Raw genomic sequence first — 21,587 nt, forward strand, 5'->3', positions numbered from 1 at the left:
GAGAAACTCTGCAAAGGGAAATACAAACTCTTAGCCACGGCTGAGCGACTCACCTATCCTGCTGCAGATGGTGACCAGGAGCTCGCCCACCGTCTTGGAGTCATCCACCATCACTGTCTTCACAGCGCCATCCAACATCCGGATTTTCTGAGGCCTCTGTTTCTTTTTGTACTCCAGAATATCCTAGACAGAAGCCCCACCCACCACATACTGAGTCAAAAACCACAACAGCACAGGGCGCTTCTCTTTGGAAATGAAGTCCAGAAGATGCCTACCTCTTCCTCTATCCAGGAATTTTTTTTAAAGCCCTCCTAAGTATTCACGAGGATGGTGCTGTGACTAGCACGCGGAGTCCTGAAAACTAAGTAATGGGCTTCAGAAGGATCACAGAAACCTCTCGTAATTAAACTGGGCAAGAGTAGCACAATGAGAGGGTGACCCTTCAGACCAGGAATCTGCAGTCATGTTTGCCATCAGGAACAAGGATTTTTGGTTTTTTTTTTTTTTTTTTTTTTTTTGCTACCCATTCACACAAAGCAGACATTTATTTTTAAAATGTTACTTCAGAATCTTTGCTGTATATATTTACTATATACGTAGTCCACAAAATGAAAGACATAAATAATATCACCAATATCACCAGAAAGCTTCATATTAGGTGGGAATTGAAGCAGGGATACTTTAACAGAATGGCAGTAAAACAGGATGGTGGCTACATAAATAAAAGGAAAGAGGTTGGGGGTTACTTCGAAATACAAGACCTCTTTCTCATTATACTTCTCAGAAGCCACAGATGGGAAGACGTACCACAAATTAACTGAACATTACACTCTTGCCTTTTGGATGGAACCCTGGCCAACCTGACAAGCCCACCTCACCGGGCACAGGAAACCCCAGGACCTGGGAGATGGGGGAACAAAGCTTCCCACAGTTTTACTCATCGTTTAAACCACACAGGTAACGTTTGTTTCTGTCACTGAGAGTGAAGCTGCGTCTCTGGACAAATAAGCCCTGGGCAGTGCTAGGGCATCTCTGCTGTGCCCACGGAGCCCCAGTTTCTAGTGCCACCCAGGGACACTTCATATCTACTAAAAGATAATAATGTAGTTTCTCTCACATCACAGCTGCCACGCCTGACTTTGGCTTGGCAAGGCTGCTCAGCATGGTGGCATGGCTCAGCACACTAACCATGAACCATTTCAAGTAGACTCTCAAGAGTTTTAGACGGCTAGAATCTTCTCACCACCCGAACAGCCACACTGGTTCTCGGCACTACTAATTACTCATTAGAAGCTTTGGGATTAAATGCTGTCATGGTGTGGGATTCCACAGCTACGTCCCCCAGCAGTGAAGCAGAGAAGCTAGAACCAGTGAGCCAGCAAGGTGACTATGGGGGAAGGTGCCTGGCACCAAGGCTGTTTGGTTCTTCAGCCCCACATAATGGAAGGAGAGAACCAACTCTCCAGAGTCGGTTTCTGGCACCCTCACGCACACTCTTAAGCACAAACATCCACTCATAATGGCATACAATAAAGAAATGTTATTCTGAAAAATCTTTAAAGACGGTGCTCAGGAGATGGCCTAGTAGTTAAGAGCGCTGTCTGATCATCCAGAAGGTTTGATTCTCAGCACTCAGACGGTAGCTTATAATAGTGTATAAATAACCACAGTTTCAGGGAACCAAATGTTTTCTTCTGGACTCCATTGGTATCACAGAAAAACACATGCAATTGAATCACCCATAGAAAAAATACATAAATTTAAAAAATTCAAAAGAAAACAGGACCAATAACGTACCCCATTCCGCAACATGTAGTAATCCAGCGTCCGACCAGCTTCTAGCCAAATCCCTTTCCTGGGGTCTTCATCGGAGAGAAACAGCCCATAGTCAGAAGCTAGAAAACAAACAGAGAGAAGAGGACGCCAAGTGAGGACAAAGCCATCACTGGACCAAGTGCACTGCCACAGAAAGGAGGGTGATACTGTCCATCACCAGGGAGACCTGCTTCTTACTGACAGCACAGCCGCACTCACTCCCCTGAAGCATTCTGGGAGTGAGCCTCCCAGCAGAATCAAGGCCCACAGCACGGTTCGAGAACCATCGGGAACAGAGAAGTCTGCCTTTCAACTGAAGCTGGCGTCATTTTCTAGTTCTTGTTGTCACAGACTCATTTATCCAGGGTACCACAGGGAAGGATAAGCTATGGGGGCAGGAACCACCTCTGCCCAGGGCCACCGAGACTGAGTGGGGAAGACGGGCCATGGCAAAAGAGCATGTGATGAAAGACTGGCCTACACAGTGGTGGTGAATGCCCTCAATAGTAGCCTTAGGGAAACTGAGGTTCGAAGACTGAGCCAGCCTGGGCTATAGGATGAACACCTTATAACAAAACAGAGTTTAAAATGGCAACAAGCTATTTAGGACTTTCTTATGAGGTGATGCTTATGCCATGAAATACCACAAAATAAAGGAAATAGTTGAAGAATTAAACTTAGTATTCCTCATAAAGGCCTCGTCACGGTGCAAAGAGGCCCCGAGTAAGACAGGAGCGAGATCATTTCCTAGAGTGTGAAGGGTGGGGAGGGTGCACATGCAGGTCAGAGGTCATCCTCAGGTGTCATTCCTCAGGGTGCCATCCACTCTGTTCACTGAGATGGGTCTCTCATTGGCCTGCTGTTTGTTGACAGCTAGGCTGGTTGGCAGAAGCCTCCGGGATCCTCCCGTTTCCTCTTCACAGTAATGGTATTTCAACCTTATGTAGGTTTTGGGGAACAAACTTAGATGCTAAAACATATGTGGCACGCACTTCCCTGACTGAGCCATCTCCCTAAGTCATCTTTTCTTTAATGTAACTGGAACCCTTGGAGCCCATCCAAAGGGTGGGGCTCCCACAGAACATCATGAGGGTATTTCTGAACCTACAGAGGCCTTGCCTTCGCCACAACCTGAATCAGTTCAGCCTAAAGGACGTTTGAACAGTGTCAGAAAATAATGGGAAAGAATCAGCAAGAATGAACAAGCAAATCTTAGTCAGATAGGAACTATCAGCTAATTTTTATTTCTGGTTAATTTAGTAAAGCTCAGCAATCTAAATATCATAAACAATGCCCTTTTCTGGATGCTGTGGGCACCTGTACTCACTCACGTACATACAATGCTGTGTGCAGATATACACACATAGACATAATTAAAAATAAAATCCTTTACAAATTGAGGTAAAACTCATGAAGCTCCTTCAAAGGACCTGTACTGTAAGACTTTTCCACAGTGCTAAGGCTACATGAAGTTAGTATGTATCAGGTAAGGATGTTATTCTTTATTTGACCAAGACAGTGGGACATCAAAACATGATTTATGAATTACAGAGCAGGATGTTCACCTAAAGAAAGCCAGGATAATAGGCATATCCATATGTGGCTCAGTGTCAATGTTAATGTGGTCACTGACTATGAAAGCCTTGTTCTTATCAGGGAGTAAGGTAAAAAGGCATTTCATTTAAAATGGACTCCCCAGGCCCCAGCCCTCCAGGCAGGATCTCACTGTGTAGTACAGGATAGCCCGAAACCCGCTATGGAGACCACGCTGGCCTTGAACTCAGAGAGACCAATCCGACTCTGCCTCCAGAGTGCTGGGATTACAGAAGTGAGCCCCCATGCCTGTTTTGAAATGGAGATGCTTAAAATGTGTCTAGGCATGTCCCTTTAGCTAGAGTTAAGGGACATCCAACCACATTTTCAGCAGCCAATGAAGAAGCGCTGACGCACCTTGCCCGGTCTGAGCCTCAGGTACCCTCTCCCGAATGACTCGACAGGCGTCATACACAGCTGTGGACGGTTCAAACTGCATGGTCTTGACCACATTGCAGTGGCGGACACAGATCTTTAAGGACAGGGCCACCATTTTCATAGATGACTTGATGGGTTCCACTTAGAGCATCTAGAAAACACAAGGAGACAAACCTTAAATCAAACAATTATTATTTAGCTGCAGGGGAAAAAATGCTTAGTTCTTAACCCAGCTCCCCTGCTATAAGGTCATTCACATTGCTGTCAGAACCAATGTGAGTGTTGTACGTGATAATGCATTAACATTCCTAATTCAAGAAATGGCAACATACACTCCTCCACATACAACCCCAATGACTGCCAAGAACGAGCCTCAAACTGAAAGGTACGGCAGCCTGTGTGGTGGCTAGACTTGCCAACAGGACAGAGGAGCTAGAAATGGCTGATACTTCCCTTCACCACATCAAAGTTTCAAAGCCATCTCCAAGATTGCTTCCAGCTCTTCTTGCAAATGTATTTAAGAGACTCTGACCACTTCCAGTCAACAATTTTTAAGATCTAGAAATAAATGGGCAATTCTGCTGTGTGGCGGGTGGCTTTGTGCATCTGTCTGTCCCCTGGTGAACAGTGACAGTTGCAGAGTAGAATTGCTCAGGGTTAGGGATCGGTGGAGAAGGTCATCATGGGTGCCTTTCAGGAGATGCAGCAGAGAGGAAGGGATGGTCAATCTTTTCTAGTCCCTGGGAAATTCTTCATGGTCATTCATTGGCTTCTGAAATTCTAAGTGTCCTTGTAGTGGTAGAACAGGGGTAGAGATGTGTCAAAGTGAACATATGAAAAGCCAGGGGACAGAGTATGACTGAATCAGATCACTGATCAGATGAGATGAAAGATGAGAATGGAGTCCAGGAGTTCCCTGCCAACTTGGGTAATACAGTTTGTGGCGTGTAGGACCCAAACTAAAGTGGATAGTAGGGTGGAGAGTGGGATGAAAGAGAGACTGACACAAGGGAGACCAACACATCAACTTGGCAGGCTTGCTTGGAGGTGGGCAGAGTCAACAGGTCAAAGTTTGGTTCTTATGTAGATAAACTTTTATCCGGAAGCATGCCGCATGTCCTATCAGGAAGCCACACACACACACACACACACACACACACACACACACACACACACACGAGACTGCCTCCTGCTGATCCTTAGGACAGTTCCCGGGCACATAAGTGCCCTCGCCCACCATATACCATCTCACTCCTGGGCCCTGCCCACATAGCTGCCTCTCAGTCAGCTAGAGAGAAGGTGAGTAGACAGGGCATTTGGTTTGGGAGTCTACTGTCTGGGTAGAAGTGCCTTGGGCTTCGGTGCCAGTCACTTCCCTGTTTCCACCTTTCAGACCATAGGAAGAAATGGGTACCCATGGCCAGCTTTCCTCATCAGCCTTTGATGCTTCTTCCTCCTAGTATCCCAGGAGAAAGGGCATGGAATGTAGGCCGCTCTTTCAGTCTAAGGCAGAAACTCAAGAGAATGAGGAATAGCGGAGACCATGAATCGTGTTCTGAACTCACAATTCAATCACCCAGAACAACAACAAAGAGATCATCATCATCAGGGGCACATTATAAAGGAAATTCCTCCTCATACAGATGAGCCTTTGTTCAAGGGCACTGTGCCGAGGCCCAAGACTACAGGGAGTCCAGCATGGTTGTCACTCCTAGGCCAGTAATTCACTGTGACTCAGTTTTACTAAATGAACAAGACTATGTACTGGACAGAAACGGTGTATGCTTGTGCACATGGTACATGTGTGTGTGTGTGTGTGTGTTCATGTAAGTTTATGTGTATGAACATGGAGGACAACCTTGGGCTTCTTCCTTGACTATCCCTCACTTTAATGTTTTGAGACAGGGCCTCTTAACTGAATCCGGAGCCTGCCAATTCAGGTAGACTGGCTGGCCCGTGAACCCCAGGATCATCCCGTCCCCACCTGCCTAGCCCTACAATTAGAGGGGAACACCTCCACACTTGGCTTTTTACTTGGATGCCACACATCCAAAGTCAAATCTACATCTTTCACATCAAGCACCTTTTCAACTAAGCCACCTCCGCAGAGCCTTTCATGGAACTACTTTAAAAATGTAACGTACACTTAGTTACTGAGCCCACTTGAGTGGTTTGTCATGCTGTGCTCTGATCCCTGCTGCTGGGTGCTGTGAGGTACAATCAGGCACGCTCTGGAGTTTCACCATGAATGCAGAAACCCGCCCTGTGTTTCACTTGTGGATCCCTACATCTGTGAATCCCAGAGAAACCACCTGGCAGGAAATCCATGCACACTGAAAAATGGTACAATCTACAATACTGTGGTGCATGCAAATCTTCCCAAGGCATCCGCAAGGAAGACATCGTCCCAAAATTCCATCGGTAAGCATGAGAAGCAGTTGAGAAAATCCGGGGAACTTAAATTTGACCTCGAGGTTACTTTTGAGAGAGATGACCTTCGTCAAATGCTCACCTTCTACGATTATAATGATTTGAACTACAGGTTTTCATTACACTCAGTACCCTGTTCACTGTATTGGGCCCTCTCTGTTAACCCACGTTTTCTCACATCAAAAGGGTGTGTCACCTCTCTTCCTGGATTTTAAGAAGCCTTGGCAGGTGTTGGTTTGTGAGATGAGTTTGGTGCTGCATGTTTATGGCCAATTCTTTTGTATATGACTTGAAGTGCTTGGAGTCTGATTGGTCTGTCTACAGCTGGAAGAACCTGGTCACACTTGCTGCCCCTCAGTGTGTGAATGAAATTCCTGCAGGTCACTGCTCTACTCTGATTTTGTTCATGATACACTGAATCTATGGAGCCTCCCTGGATTTATCTGACATTGTAATAGTGTGTGTGTGTGTGTGTGTGTGTGTGTGTGTGTTGGTACGTATGTATATAAATGTATTTGTGTGTGTTTTCCTCAGGATCCTGGGGTCTGGGACCTTTGATGGGGCCTGAGGATTTGTCTGATGCACAGTTTGCAGGTCATGATAGTGATGAGCCCATGGAGGCCAAATATATCAACAAAGAGCTCTCCTTGTGTTTACCTTGGTGGCACGTAAGAATCTTCTGGAGTGGAAGTGTTATAAAGCCTCTTCCCTGTAAAAACTAGTTATATCCTCTAGGAATTCATGTAACACTGGGAACCAAGTTTTGTGAATCCCTGCTTTAAAAACAAAAGAAATGTCATCGGAACTCTCTCTTGGACCCAAGCCTATGGCAAAGACTAGAGCAGATTTCTTACAAAACTAGCCTGGTCCTCAGGTTCACCTGGAGAGCTCTTGAACACCAGCTCTCTACATGTTGTTCCCTGGCTCTGCTGTCCTGTCCCCAGGGTAATACTTTAATCAGCACCAATAGAACACAGTTCAAAAGAGCAAGGTTGTGGCTCTGGTAGTAGAGGATAAAGACTGATTTTTCTTAACTCTTGAATCCTAAGTTCAGAGGGTTATTTGTTCCTTTGACTATGTGTTAACACATGCTGAATGTGGAATTTCAACTGCTTAAATCACAACATGAGAAGAAAATGATAGACTTGGAGAAAATGACCCACTCGATATGTGATGGAGAAGTGCAAGGAGATCACAGAAGAGAACAATTCCTACTGGTGAGTCACTAACAGAGCTGAGACCCCGGCACGAGGAGGGAATGCTTCTGTGCTGGAGGGACTTTGAACAAAAGTCAGGGATCTGGTTCTCTACTGTCTTATTAACAGAAAGCCTGCCTGGATGTGAGTGTCTTGGAATCATACCTCTTTGACTCAGTTGTCCTAAGTATGAAGAGTGTATAAGACCTTCTGACCTTTGTTCTTCCCAACTCAGAATCCTCTAGATAAAAAAGATTAGCACCATGATGGGATTATCAATCAACCCTGGACCTCAGGGCTCTGACAGGAGATTTGAAGATCTGGGTTAGATGGGAAACACGTGAAAAGATGATAGCTTTTGGATCTTCTCTCCCCTCTCAGATGGAAGTTGCGCTCTGCCTGCTGATGATTTTAGAATGCCATGGAAATATCAGCATCCTTATGGACTATTTCCTCTTTATTGATGTACATAAACATTCTTAGTGTCAGGATTTTCAGAATTACTTTGATTCATGTGGAATGTGGCTGGTCTCTAGATTTGACCTGCCTCTAATTGGTGCTGACATGTATACTGTGTCTCTAGTTGGGAATATCTGGAGATCAGGTCTCTTGCAGGGATGAATGTACTTGGAGGGTTGGCAGGCAAATGGAAGCTGGCTGGGACTTACCATTTTTTGTTTGTTGCTCAGCATCAGGCACTGCCACCTGCTTAGTGAATGTACCCCGTTGAAGAACAAAGAAACTTGCTGAATGAGAACAGAAGACTGCTCCTGGAGAAGAGGAAACTGCAAGCATCCAATGAGGAGGCAGAGAGGTTCTGTGAGGAGGCCAGAAAGAACTCCTCTGTATGAAGTGACAAGCAGCAGCAGGTAGGATTAGGCGTCAGGGGCAAGCTGCCCTCATGTCTAACTGTAAACATAGTCAAACCAATGTAACTGTCCACTGACTTATCCACACACTGTCCTATGTCTCATCCAAGTATTCATTTATGTGATCACTTACAAGACTTTCGGTGGAGGTCCTCTTTTTCAAGAAGCTGCATGTTTGGTAAGCAAATGTTCCTGCTCTCCTAGAATCTGCAGTTTATTAAGTTTGAAGGGTGCTATGTGGGAGCCCCTCTTTAGAATAGCACAGAGCTTTGAAGGATGAAGTAAAGGCCTGTAGCTCATTCACTTTACAGGGATCATGTGAGATTCCAGGACAGAAGTAGTTTTCAAGGATGAGAGCCCAGTGGAAATGACAAATAAATGTTTCCCATTGTCAATAAACAAACAAACAAATAATAAAATACAATGTGTGTCTATGTATGTGTATATATAGATATATAGATTTAGAAATGAGTTCTAAATAATTCCTCACATGTAAAGGCTCGATTTTAATTATCATGCAAGATGGTCACTTACGTAGCCAAGGCCTGGATCTGAACCAATATGCACTATGATTTATTCATCCTGACAAGCCCCACAGCCATGAGCTAGATCTCACACCACTCTTAAATGAGCAAGATTCTTGCAAAATGGACATTTGTCGGCATTAAGTGCCATGCTTTACCCTGCGGCAAGGAGAGGGGATCGAAGCATTAATCCGTTGAGTGATGTTAACTGAAGATGAGGATCTTGGAGCAGTCTCACTAGTCCTCCTGAGCAAACAACGCCGCTCAAACAACCTTGACAGAGATCCGTTTCTTCACCACCTGGCTGTTTTCTGGGTAATAGTCATTTGTCTCCCCCCTGTATCCTACTCCACGCTTGCCTGTAGAATGGCCGAATAGGATTCCTTTTCACATTCAGCTGCAAGAAACCACACAGCCAAATTCACAGAGAGTTTCTCCAACTCCTATTTATGGCTCAATCAAGGTAGCTTTATTTCCTTTTACTCCAGTTTGAGTTCCGGCTCTCATACTGATCTGTAATACTGTGTGTGTATTAACAGACAGGACACACGGTCAATTCATAACATTTCCTTTTAATAATTCCTTCTTACTCTAATGACACTTTGCTCTCATTATATATACAAAGGTCACTTGGACTAACACACACACACACACATAGACACACAAAGTTCCTTCTGTGCTATTCATTATAGAAGATGAGCCACTGGAACCAGAAGTAAAATATAGATACTAAAAAAAAATTACTTCCTACGTATGCTAGGATCTTCCTGGTCCATCCCTGCTCTAGTCAGGGAGCTCCATGATAAACATCCACTGGGCTGCTATTCCTTGGATTTATGCCTGATAAGTCAGAACCAAGAGACGTTCCACCCCACCTTGCCTTGTTAACGGTTCCACCCAGAACTCTTAAGTGCCCATGCCTTAGTCTCCCGCTCAGAAAAACAGACAGAGAAAAAAGATCAGTAAGACTGCCATCACAGAATTAAATGAGTTAGATATGTCATGGGCACACAAGATAGTGATGAGTAAGTCTGTTATTAAAATTAGCCTTGGGTGTCATGGAAACATTGGAAGCACTCTACTGCAGTCAGCAGTTCATCTTAGCGTGTGTGCCTAACTCCGTAAGAGAAGGAGCAAAGACAGATAAGATTCTGTCCAAGGCAAGCACCTTCTAGTAAGCCCTAGATTCACTTCTCAGGTCCAGTTCCCAGCTTTATCCTGGATCTTTCCTAGACATCCCAGGACCTCATGAGATGTAAAGTCAGGTGTTTGTGGAGAGGCTAAGTCTTAGCACCTAAATCTTAGTGATATCCAGCCTTCCTAAATCCAATAGCTCAAAAGGCAAAAGCAGTGCCTTCTCTGGGAGCAGGGCTGACATAGTGACTGGCTCCAGCTCAGTAGCACTTACAGGTAGTTTATTCAAGAACATTCTAGAGGAAGCAATATGGCAGCTCTGCAGCTTTCCCTGTACAATGGCAAAACAGGAAGGCCAGACAATCTCTAGTCAGTGGGACTTTGCCTCTCCACCAGGGCAAGGACTAGATACTATGTTTATCTTTCCTGACTCGGCCCATGGAACCACCCTGCATCCAATTAAGAATGGTAATACTCATCCCTCACCTCAGGTCTGCTCCTTGCTCTGGAGGTGATGAGCCATATCTGATAGCTGCATGCATCTCATAACCATGTATCAACATGAAGCTGGGCCTTTACAAAGTAACCCTCCACCTGTACCTGTATCTTAGGTTCCAGGGAACACTTCAGCTCCATGGAAGGGCTCCCATGTCTCTGCAGTCTCACCTGTACCTCATCTCTACAAGGGAAGGGAGGTGGCTTCTTTGCTGAGTAAGAATACGACTACACTCTGCTCTCTAGAGGTACTGTAAGACTGTCCTCCAGGACTCTTAGGAATCAGCTGCACTGGGCTCACCCTAAACACTCAGACACACTAAAGTGAGCAGGCCCATCAGAAAGGAAAATCAGTTCAACCGTCCCGGGAGCCTATTGTCTTTTATTTTGGGGGTGGGCTATGGGGGAGGTAAGCCACCAGGTGTCCATTTCATTTCTTCCACACATTTTCTGTGAGTTACTCAGGCCCTCCTCAGTCTGTCCTCCTCCACCTCAACTCTCCCAGCTATTCACGACCCAGGAGGCTTTTGCAGTGAGGCTCCTTTTGTCCTACAGGAGACAGCTCCATTTTATTTTATGTTCAGGTAAAGCAGCAAGGAACAGGTATTTCAGAGCACCCAGCATCCATTATTTAGCAAGGGACCAGTTCCAAAGCCCATCACTGGTTCTTTCCGAGAGGCCAGGTCCACTGTTCAGCTCTGAGCCCTTGAATTAGAAGGGCAAGTGGTAACGGAGATGCAGACTGGTTACCTATTTAAACGGGTGTGGAAAGAGCGAGAAGCCAAGGGGGTCAATAGAAACCCCAGCCACAGGGCGGCTCTAACGGGGCTACCTCTGTGATTCCTGGCCATTTGCCATTCAACACTGAGCATCTATACCATGATTTCAGGAGCACATCTGCCATTAGAGCACCATCACCCCTCTTGGCTTCCGAGATCAGGGGCGGAGTCTGGATAATCAGCATTGATTCTCAAGACCCCAGTGTATGGCAGACACTGCGCATCCCAGAAATTAATATGTACTCCAAGGAAAGATGTAGGCAGACTTTGCATGTCTTACTCTGATGTCCCTGAGTTTTGTTAGGGTTGTTTACAGGAGCCTGGGCACCACCTTACCAGTGGTGACACTACTGGAAAATGTCACTTCTTGCCCCCTCCCCCAAGCAACCCTCAGCATTTTCAGATCCTCAGAGAGGGGCAGGGATCCATGAACCCCTTCCTATTCATGTCTGAGAATCATGTCTGTGGTGAGTTCAAGAGTGCAAAGGTCAAGACATGCCCAAAACACGAACTTCCACAGCATCCCACCTCTTCCTCTGGCCTGTGTTTTTGTTCTGCTGATCTTCTGTGATGCTCCTTGAGCCACGGAAGCCCCATTTCAGGCTGGGCATCCAACAGTTACTACTGAGAAAGACCCGACTAAAGCTAATGGCACACTGATCCACGGAGGTAAACCTAGGAAAGAGAATCTGACATACGCATCATGTCCACTAGGAACCACAGCAGTAGCTTGCTTACCAGGCCCCATCACTTCCACAGCCCTGAGCTTCTAATGAGGCTTACACTCAATGTTACTCCCTGTCTGTGGAGTTGACTCAAATCCAGCCAAGAAGTATCGATCCACAGTAATTCAAAGGCTTAAAGGTGAGCAGGTTGTAACATCTACCAGACCAAACTATGTCTACTCACCTGAACCACATTTCAAGGACCATACAACCTGAACCTCACAGCTTACAAAATAAACTTAAATTAAAAAAAATTAATTAAGAAAGAATCAAAGTCAAACAAGTCCAAATTCACTAACAAGGAGTAGGTACAGTGCTCCTGGTAACGCAGCCATGGACAAGGGCTCGATGTAGATTTAACGCTTGAGTGCAGGCAAGTTGACCTTTCTATCTCTAGTAAGAGAAAGAAAGACGTTCCCAGAGTGACGAGGAAGATGCTGGCATCATTTTACTACTTCCAGATGAAGACACTTTCACCTTGAAGTCAAGAGACTTTCCCAAGTTCACAGTACACAGTCTCCAGCGAGGCTGCCATGAAGTATGACCACAGAGCTCCGAGGACTCTCCAATCTGTCCTCCCAGTCCTCTTGGCACCAGCCTGGGAGTCCATCATAAAGATCATGAAGGTTGGCAGTGCACACTCGACTTTATAAGCATGTAAGTGCATCTGCCTCCACCTGTGATTCAGAATGAACACTTCAGACTTTCAGGCAGAGAAGCTGAGGGCTGCCCTTCATTAAAGATGATGTCTAGTTATGAGGAAACTCTGCAGAGGGGTGCATTAGTGGGGTATGAAAAAAATACAGAAGTCTGGAGCAGGGAAGTGCTGGAAGATGAGCTGTGAGGAGGGAAAGAGAAGGCAACAGATGCTTTAGGTACATGTAGCTTTATCCAGAGGTTCTCAACCTGTGGGTCATGACCCCTCTCGGGTTGAATAAGCCTTCGAGGGTTCCATGTCTGACTTCCTGCACATGATATATTTACATTACAATTCGAAACTAGCAGAAGAAGCAGCAACAGACATATTTTCATGGTTGGGGGTCACCACATGAAGAACTGTATTAGGGCTCAGCGTTGGGAAGGTTGAGAAGCACCACTTTACCCTCTCCCGGGGGAAGATTTTTAATGCACATAGGATTTTGAAATGCAGGAGTATAATGCTTACTTCTGACTGCCAGCTTAGCAGGATCTACGAACTACCTGGGAGATGAACCCATGGGCAGGCATACTTGAAAGGGAATTTCTACATTATTTTAAAGAAGAAAGACTTGATCTAAATGTGCCTGGCCCCATCCCATGGCCTGTGCTCCTGGGATGGACAGAAGAGAAAGCAGCTGCACCACCTGCCTGGAGTGACTAAGGATACAATGTGGTCAGCTGCCTCGCTCCTGCCACCAAGCCTTCCATGCCCTGTGAACACAAGCAAGCCCTTTTTTTCCCAAGATGCTTCATTTCAGGCATTTCATTCAGCAACAAAAATAGAGAGTAATACAAGTAATCAAAGACCAGACTCAAACTACTTAGGCACCAGCTTTGTGCACCCGTCAGAAACCTCCCCACGGTGTGGGTATGTGTGCAATCCCTGAGACGCCGTCTGCATGATTCAGTGTGTGTTTCTGAAATGCATCGCTCTCTTTGTCTAGCTCCTCGTCCCTTCCAGCCCAGAGTCCAGCTTTGCAGCTACGGCCCTCCGCACTCCAGGCATCCCACTGTAACTCCTGCTTCCGCTCTGCTGCTCCCAGGCTGAGGGACCACAGAAACTACCAGGCTCATCACTGACGACCCTCTGTACTGAACAGCTTCACGGTACTCTGAAATGGTACTGTTGTTGGATGTTTCTGATAGGCAAGAAAGTGAGAGCCCCCCACCCCACCCCAACCTCTCTTCCTAGAACACACACAGAGAATCTGGGAAGATAAGTGAATTCCTGGGCCCTGTAAGACCTGTACTGTCATTCTCTGTTACTTAAGAATATGCGCTAGGGCCTTCCCAGAACCTTGCTGCTCAGTTTGATGTTCAAGGACAGCTGCATAAACCATCTACCTTTCCCAGTCCTCTTAAGAGTCTACCTTTCGATCCACCTGCTATTTTTCTCCCTCATCGAAGGCTAAAGAAAGAAACTGGATCTAAACTGAATTGTGATTTTGAATTCTTTTATACCTAACTTGTTCAGATTGTTGACAACAGGCTGTTTCCAGGGCAAGTATGATGAAAATGATAAAAGGTCACACCCAAGGGAAAAAAAAAAAAAAGAAGGAAAATCATCTTGAAGGTCAAAACCTAGAGGAAAAATCGCTCAGCATGCACTGGCTGGCATGGACGTCACACTCTTCCCTTCAGCTGGTGTTTTTGGACCTGTGTGGAGTCTCGGGACAACAGATGCTCTATGCTGTCACTGTGTCTACAGCACACATCACTACAAGGACACATACTAGTCTTTACTTGGAAAACATGGAGCTCTGCTCTACGAGATCTGGGGGAAGAAAGGTCAGTATTTTCTAGATCCTTCATGAGGGGATATAATAAAGGACCGCACATGATTTCCCTACTCCCAGATGATCTTTGTTGTTCGTGTGTTTAATGTGATGCCAAGCCAGTGTGGCGCCCACTGAAGGCCATCTGCTACAACACCTGATTCCAACTGTATAGTGATGGTACACACTACCACGATCACATGTAATTTCATATAAAGAAGCTGAAGGAACCGCCCCCTCCCAGCTCTGGTCCCTTTGAGTGAAAGGGAGCAAGCCATCCATCACTCACAAAGGCAATAGGGCATGGCTTTGCAAGAAGGAATTTTGAAGAGTAAAGGAAAGAAAATTAGGGACATATTCTTGTCATTTAACTATTTTAATCCATTAACCACCTATTGAAAGAGGATTTCTGTTGGAGACTTGATCTAAAACTCTGGTGTGTGAGTGAAGAGTTGAAGCATTAAGGAACGTGACTGTGATGATAATACCAATTGCCAAATTGATAGAATCTAGGGACTCCTGAAATGTAGCTGGGCATTTCTGTGAGGGAAGCCAGACTGGGTTAACCGAGGTGGGAAGACCTACACTAACATTCCAAGGTCTGGCATCCCAGACTGAATGAAAACAGAAAGCCAGCTGAGGATCTCTCTGCTTCCTGGCCACAGAGGCAATGAGACCTGTCACCACATGCTTTATCAGATGCAAACCTTTCTTCCTTGACTTGCTTTTGTCAAAGCAATGAGAATAGTTGCTTATATGGTAATTAACCACTTCATTCCCATGACCTCAAAGCTTATGAGTAGACTGTGATGTGACCCATCTAACATTCTTGGACTGGATTAGGTTTTCCGAATAATTCTTTTTATTTCTGGCCTTCTTCTATGACCACCCCATTTTATATTCAAACATTGAAACATTCCAGTAAAATGGCACGTGATTTGAAATGTCCTCTATCTCAGACTTGAGAACCGTTACATATAGATCTCTGTAGGCCACCGTGTCAACCTTTTCATCTGACACATGCCTGGGAAAACAAAAGAGGTCTGGCTCAGACATGCACAGCTCTGTGCTTGTAGCAAGGCAGAAGAAAGGAACAGAGGATTTCTATAGTTATCCTTCAGGGTCAGCTCATCTCATGGAAGGCAGGAGGCAGAAAGTAGACCAAATCCAACATACACAGTCCAAAGACAGCTCTAGCAACAGGTCTAACAACCCTGCCTTGCAGATTCTGAATCCTTCAGTGGATTAATCACTTATTAAGTCAAAGTCCCTCTGTTCTACTTCCTCTGGAACCCTATACAGATACACACAGAGGTAATCTTAATATTCTCTTAAGTATCTCTCTATCCACTCAGGGTGATGATGATGAAGGCATGCCAATCTGTCATAATTTTCCCATTTCTCTAATGTAAGAACACTAATAAATGCATATATTAAAACATTGCCAACAACAGTGAGGAGCAAATTGAGACTATATGCCTGGCAGTAATTCTTAACTCTGTATGGGCCAAGCACACAGATTCTAATATACAACTGCTAAGCAGTTGCGCCTTTGGCCAGGAGGCCAACGAAACACAATGGTCTTGTAAATTCATCAGATGCATGATTTCTAAATAGAAAACAACATGCAAAAACACAGCACTTATGTCAAAAAAGCAGTAAAATAGAGGTATTTATTATTAACGCTATTATTAATAATTGAACTTGCACTTGGTAAATTACTGGGCATCACACACTTAATGACTCAGTAAGTAAAGTCCGACTTATCATGGGTAAAGCAGGCTTAATAATGGGGCATGCTTTATAAGCAAGAGGTAAATACAGAAGCCTAAACACAGCTCTGTCTAAATTCAGAAGTCTGCCTGGCCTCATGCCAACCAGATAGGCAATGCTGACATTTTGACACATCTCTTCTGGGTCTTGTCTATTTTTATACAGGTGAGAAAGTGCATTCCACAAAGCTGTATGTGGAGCTCTAACTCCAAATAATAATTTCCCACAGTATTGTAAACTCTGTAGAAATATTTTAATAGATACATAGCAGTGCAATGAAATATACTGTAATATACCAACCTGTATTTCTTTTTGTGCACACTAGTTGCATTCAAGCTTTTACACTTATGAATAAGGCTATAGAGTAAAATTTTTCCATTTTAAATCTCATTTTTAATTTCAGATTTTTTGTAAGCTAATTATCTAACTCCCCCCCCTACACACACAGATCAACATTTCTCCAGAGAAACCCCAAACACAGACCACAAGAGAAAAACAGAAGCAACTGTACAGAGGACATTAGTTTGTGTTTTGAGTTATAGAATAGCTAAATGAATATGTATTAGCAACTGGGCAGCCAAAACTCAATCCATGCTTTATATAGTTCAATCTATGCTGCAGAATGATCCTGACATCAAAGGCTCGGGCTGCAAGGGGCAGAACAAGAGAGAGAATACGCAGAGGAATGAACAGGAGGAGAAACATCTGGCCTGGTCCATAAACTAGATTTACATGAGAGGCAGAGAAAAGATAGGTGCTTAACATAAATTTTAAAAATATATGGTAAACTGTAGAAATGACTGAAAAAGGACTGAACTGGTTTTTCCTACAGAAAGCTGTGTGGACATGACCGGCAAGCACTGATTCGCATCTCTGGAAACTGAGGTTTTTGAGAACTGCGAACCAGAGCCCACCTTAACTACAGGGAAAGGCTAGTGGGTGCAGGTTACCCTGGCCTTAATAAAAATCAAGCCAGATCAAAAATCTTGCCAAATTTGTCAATAGATTATGAGCAAGATTTACATCAAAAATAACAAAACCCAATCACAGTTAAGTCAATTTCACTTCATCAAAAAGCAAGAAAGGATGGGAGAGGTGGCTCAATGGGTAGGGGCACTGACTGCTCTTGCAAAGGACCCGAGTTCAATTCCCAGCACACACACAGAGGTTAACAACCATCTGTGGCTCCAGGTTTAGGGGATCTTATGCCCTCTTCTGGCCTACTTGGGTACTAGGCACATAGGTATACATATAAGCAACACACCCATACACATAAAATAAACATAAATGAAACTTTAAACAACAAAACAAGGGGGGCTGGAGAGCACTGACTGCTTTTCCAGAGGTCCTGAGTTCAATTCCCAGTAACCACATGGAGGCTCACAACCATCTGTAATGGGATCTGATGCCCCCTTTTGGTGTGTATGAAGACAGTCACACTGCACTCATATACATAAAATGAATAAATAAATATTTTTAAAAGGGGAGGGTCCTTTTATTAGAAGCCCCTTCTTGCAAAGGCTAAAGAGTGCAAAGACTCAAGACTGCCCAAGATTCAGGGAGCAACTGTTATGGGCCCAGCTTTAAACAAGACAACACTGTAGAAGAAGGCATAGCGAGGATGTCAGCTAGAAGACAGGGTAGATGGCTGGAAAAATTCCCATCCTCTGGGCTCCATACGAGCAATGCAATTATCAACTCCCAACAACTCCTTAACCACACTGGACCCACACAAAACAGGCTCCTCAATGATCAGACATGGAAAAGGAGGAGCTTGTCAGGCCTACCCTTATCCAGCTCTACTGTATCCGATACTGGCTGACAGTGTGCTATGGGAGGGGAGCCACTGCCGGACTGAGCTCACCAACTTCACATGGATAGGTTAGAGCCTGGCCTGGCTAATCTCCGTAGGTCACGAAAGAAAATGAACAGACATAACTGTGGGAGATTTAGAGAGAGGGAGAAAGTTGGACAGGGCTGTAGGCTGGAGGGAAGAATTGTCAGTGTGAGTGGTATATAGAAAGGAAGAGAAGGGGAGGCAAAGAGGGAGGAAAAGCATATGGGAAAGGTCAAGAAATGATAAACATTCTATGGCACAGTTACGGCACAGCCACTACCAGCAGCAGCAGGTGAGCCTGTTGTCTGATTCAGAGATGTGGCCTTTGCAGAGGCCCTTAGGTTAAAATCATTTCACTGCTGTTTGTAACAGCTACACCTTGAATGTCCTGCAAATGACCACATATTGAAGAATTGTTTCCTGGTGTATAGAAGCATGGCGGGGCGGGGGGTGGGGGGGGAAGAGGAGGTGAGACCCAGTAAAAAAAGTTGGGTCCCTAAGGGAGTGCCCTTGAGTGAGACCTTAGGGTTCTACCCCTTCCTGCCCCTCTTGGCTTCCCTGATGCCATGATACCAAAGCAGACCCCTTGCCGTGAACTCATAATATATAAACCAATGTGATCAAATGACCAAGACTAAAATAACCATCAGCCAAAATAAAGCTTTCAACCTTCGAAGCTACTCACTTAAAGCTTTTCCTTGGGGGAGGTAAGGACAGGGGCTCATACCCCAGGTTAGCTCAAACTCACTCCATACAACCACAGAGAACCCTCAAGGTCCCCTGCTCTCACACATAGGTCTCAAGTGCCTGAAACACACGTATGCACCACTAGCCCAGGGCTTCGTGCGTGCGAGGCAAGTGCTCAGCCAACTGAGCTCCATCTTCAAACTGACTTCAGATAGTTTTTAACCAAAGCAGCAACACAAACAACACAGGGTTAGCCCTAATCCAAAATAACTGGTGTTCTCATGAGGGGTGGAATTTGGAAAGATGAAGATATAAAGATCCAATGAGACGAGAGCTAGGAATAAAGGAAGAAGAGAGGCCTGGACCACACGCTTCTCCCAAGGTCCCCAGAAGCAACCACTCCAGCAGCAGCACCCTTCGGACTGACCAGCTCAGTTAGTGAGACTACGGGAACTTTCCACAAGAGCCAATCACAGCTCTCCGCAGCTAGGTCAAATATTGCCATCATTTTAGTTAATTTTACAAACTGTAGGTGTTGTGTATGACTCCTCCAAACCCAACAATCGCTATCTTAGGGAGCTCAACTGAACATGCTTTCAAAAGAAGCAGGCTTACTGACTGGTTCTGGCCCCTCATGAAGGGCTGGGGAGAGCTGGAAGATCTGAGGTACAGCTGCTCCCACAAACTCTGTGAAACTCCGCCTTGTACTGAATGTGGCCTTAGGGAAGGGCTAAAGTACTAACTGAGAGAAGACTGGAGGAGGTGGGCTCCATCTATGGCTCCAGGGGATCCTCATCCCCAATGCGGAAAAGGCCTTGGTACGTGAGGAGACGCCTATGCTCCGGTAAGTAACACTCTGTAAGGAAGTCCAGTAAACTCACCGGCTCCTCGGCATGAACTTCAGTAGGCTTGTGTATTTGTCATCAGGATCTGTGCTGCTGGTTCTGTGTCAACTTGACACAGCTGGAGTCATCACAGAGAAAGGAGCCTCAGTTGAGGAAATGTCTCCATGAGATCCAGCTGTAAGGCATTTTCTCAACTAGTGATCAAGGGGGGAGGGCCCAGCCCATTGTGGGTGGAGCCATCTCTGGGCTGGTAGACCTGGGTTCTATAAGAAAGCAGGCTGAGCAAGCCAGGGGAAGCAAGCCAGTAAGTGAGGTCCCTCCATGGCCTCTGCATCAGCTCCTGCTTCCTGACCTGCTTGGTTTCCAGTCCTGACTTCCCCTGGTGATGAATGTGGAAGTGTGAGCTGAATAAACCCTTTCCTCCCAAACGTGCCTCTTGGTCATGATGTTTGTGCAGGAACAGAAACCCCAACTAAGACAGGATCTTAGGAGAAAGGATAGATATTGTTTGTGTCTCTCCATGGGGAGGAATTTTAACAGCAGCAGGTCTTTTGGCGTGAGTTGACCAATACATAATTAAGTACAGCAAGAAAGCTGGAGGTAAGCATAAACATGCATCTAGATAAGCAGACACACAAGTGTCTGTGTAGGCAAAGGCACAGGAACACACAAAGGATATGATATATATAATATATATATACATGATATATATACATATATATATATTATATATAGGAGACACGCATCATCCTCTATGGTCCTGGATACCAATAATCTGCACCACCCAACAAAACTTCACTGTCACAATGAAAATGTTTGTCAGCCTAGGATGAGTGAAGCGCGAGAGTCCAGTCTCTTCCAGACGTGCCTATAAGCATCTTACATGAGCACTTTTTCTGAAGTGATAGAAAGATATTGGGGAGACACTAGAATTTCCCAGAATTAAAATAAATAAATTCAGCTACACCAGAAGCCAGACTTTTTAGTATTTGCTTCCTGACTATCCCATATGGCTTCCTTACAAGAGGAGACCCTTGTTGTATAAAGGGGTAAGAAAGAAATTAGCTCTACAGAATGGCTCACTAGATTCAGCACAACCACCTCAAATTCCAGATGCTAGAATCTAGAGCCTTGGGAATGAAGACTGAGATCCCGTTGCTATGGTGACACCAGCAGTGAGGGGAGAAACTGACAGCTACAGGGGAATGAGGAGATGGAGTAAGGCACGGAAGGGTACAGTATGTACATGTTCTGCAGAGCCAGGCGCTGTCACCCAGAGAGACTTAGCCTCTGTGAGTTCCAACGTGGGGAGAGAAGAAACCATAGAGCAACCCAGTCCAGGATAACAGTTTTGTTTGCTCTTCAGAGGGACATGTCACCAATGTCCCTCTGAAGTCTATGACCCAAGAATAAAAGCATGGCTCTGTGACTAGTTGCCCTTGAGGCTCCTGAACGGTCTCATGATGAATCAGTGTGACCTATGCAGGAAAGACCCAAGTCGGTGAGATTCTGACAGTCTACGAGTTATCCAACTTCAACCACATCCCATAAGCAGCACAGGTCCCAAAGCAGAAGACTACATCCTTTAGGAATTGTTTGTTTAGAACAATAGGAGACCTAAACAGAGGTGCTGTCCTTGTTTAGAAGGCTGGGGTGATGAATCTGCACACAAGATAGGACCTCTAATTAGAATTCACAGAGACAGGCCACACCACAGCTACCCACATGAGTTCTCATCATCATTACCATAATATACAGACAGCAGGTGACTGTTAAACACCTGCTATAAAGCTATCAAGTGTGACAAGGATGGATAAACACTTGCATCACATGACTTAAAGAAGAGTGAGATTTACACAAAGTTTGTGTAAATGCCCTGCCAGGGTCTGAGTATTTGTGTGTTCTCCCCAACTCATGGTGAAACTTTATCCCGGATTTAACAATAGGCAGGGGCAGGACCAATGATTGGACCACAAGGACAGAACCCTCGTGCATGAGTGCATTTTCAAAGGCTCAAGGGACAAGTTTGTCTC

The 21,587-nt window shown here is 45.1% G+C and overlaps 1 protein-coding gene across 5 annotated transcripts in view; it reads right to left on the reverse strand.

The window, feature by feature from the left end:
- TLN2 (talin 2) overlaps positions 1 to 21,587 on the reverse strand; it is a 402,865-nt gene that overhangs the window by 175,081 nt on the left and 206,197 nt on the right. For 4 of the 5 annotated variants that reach the window (XM_080934594.1, XM_080934590.1, XM_080934592.1 and 1 more), the window contains 3 exons: positions 3,766 to 3,937; positions 1,798 to 1,895; positions 54 to 183 (listed from right to left, as the gene is read on the reverse strand). In XM_080934594.1, the coding sequence (XP_080790720.1) occupies positions 54 to 183; positions 1,798 to 1,895; positions 3,766 to 3,907 (370 nt within the window). In that variant the 5' untranslated portion in view covers positions 3,908 to 3,937. Of the gene's footprint in view, positions 1 to 53; positions 184 to 1,797; positions 1,896 to 3,765; positions 3,938 to 8,080; positions 8,177 to 21,587 lie in introns of those variants that run through there. The other variant, XM_080934593.1, reaches the window with a different exon arrangement.

Source organism: Micromys minutus (assembly GCF_963924665.1).
Source record: "Micromys minutus genome assembly, chromosome: 21".
Classification (NCBI taxonomy): Eukaryota; Metazoa; Chordata; class Mammalia; order Rodentia; family Muridae; genus Micromys; species Micromys minutus.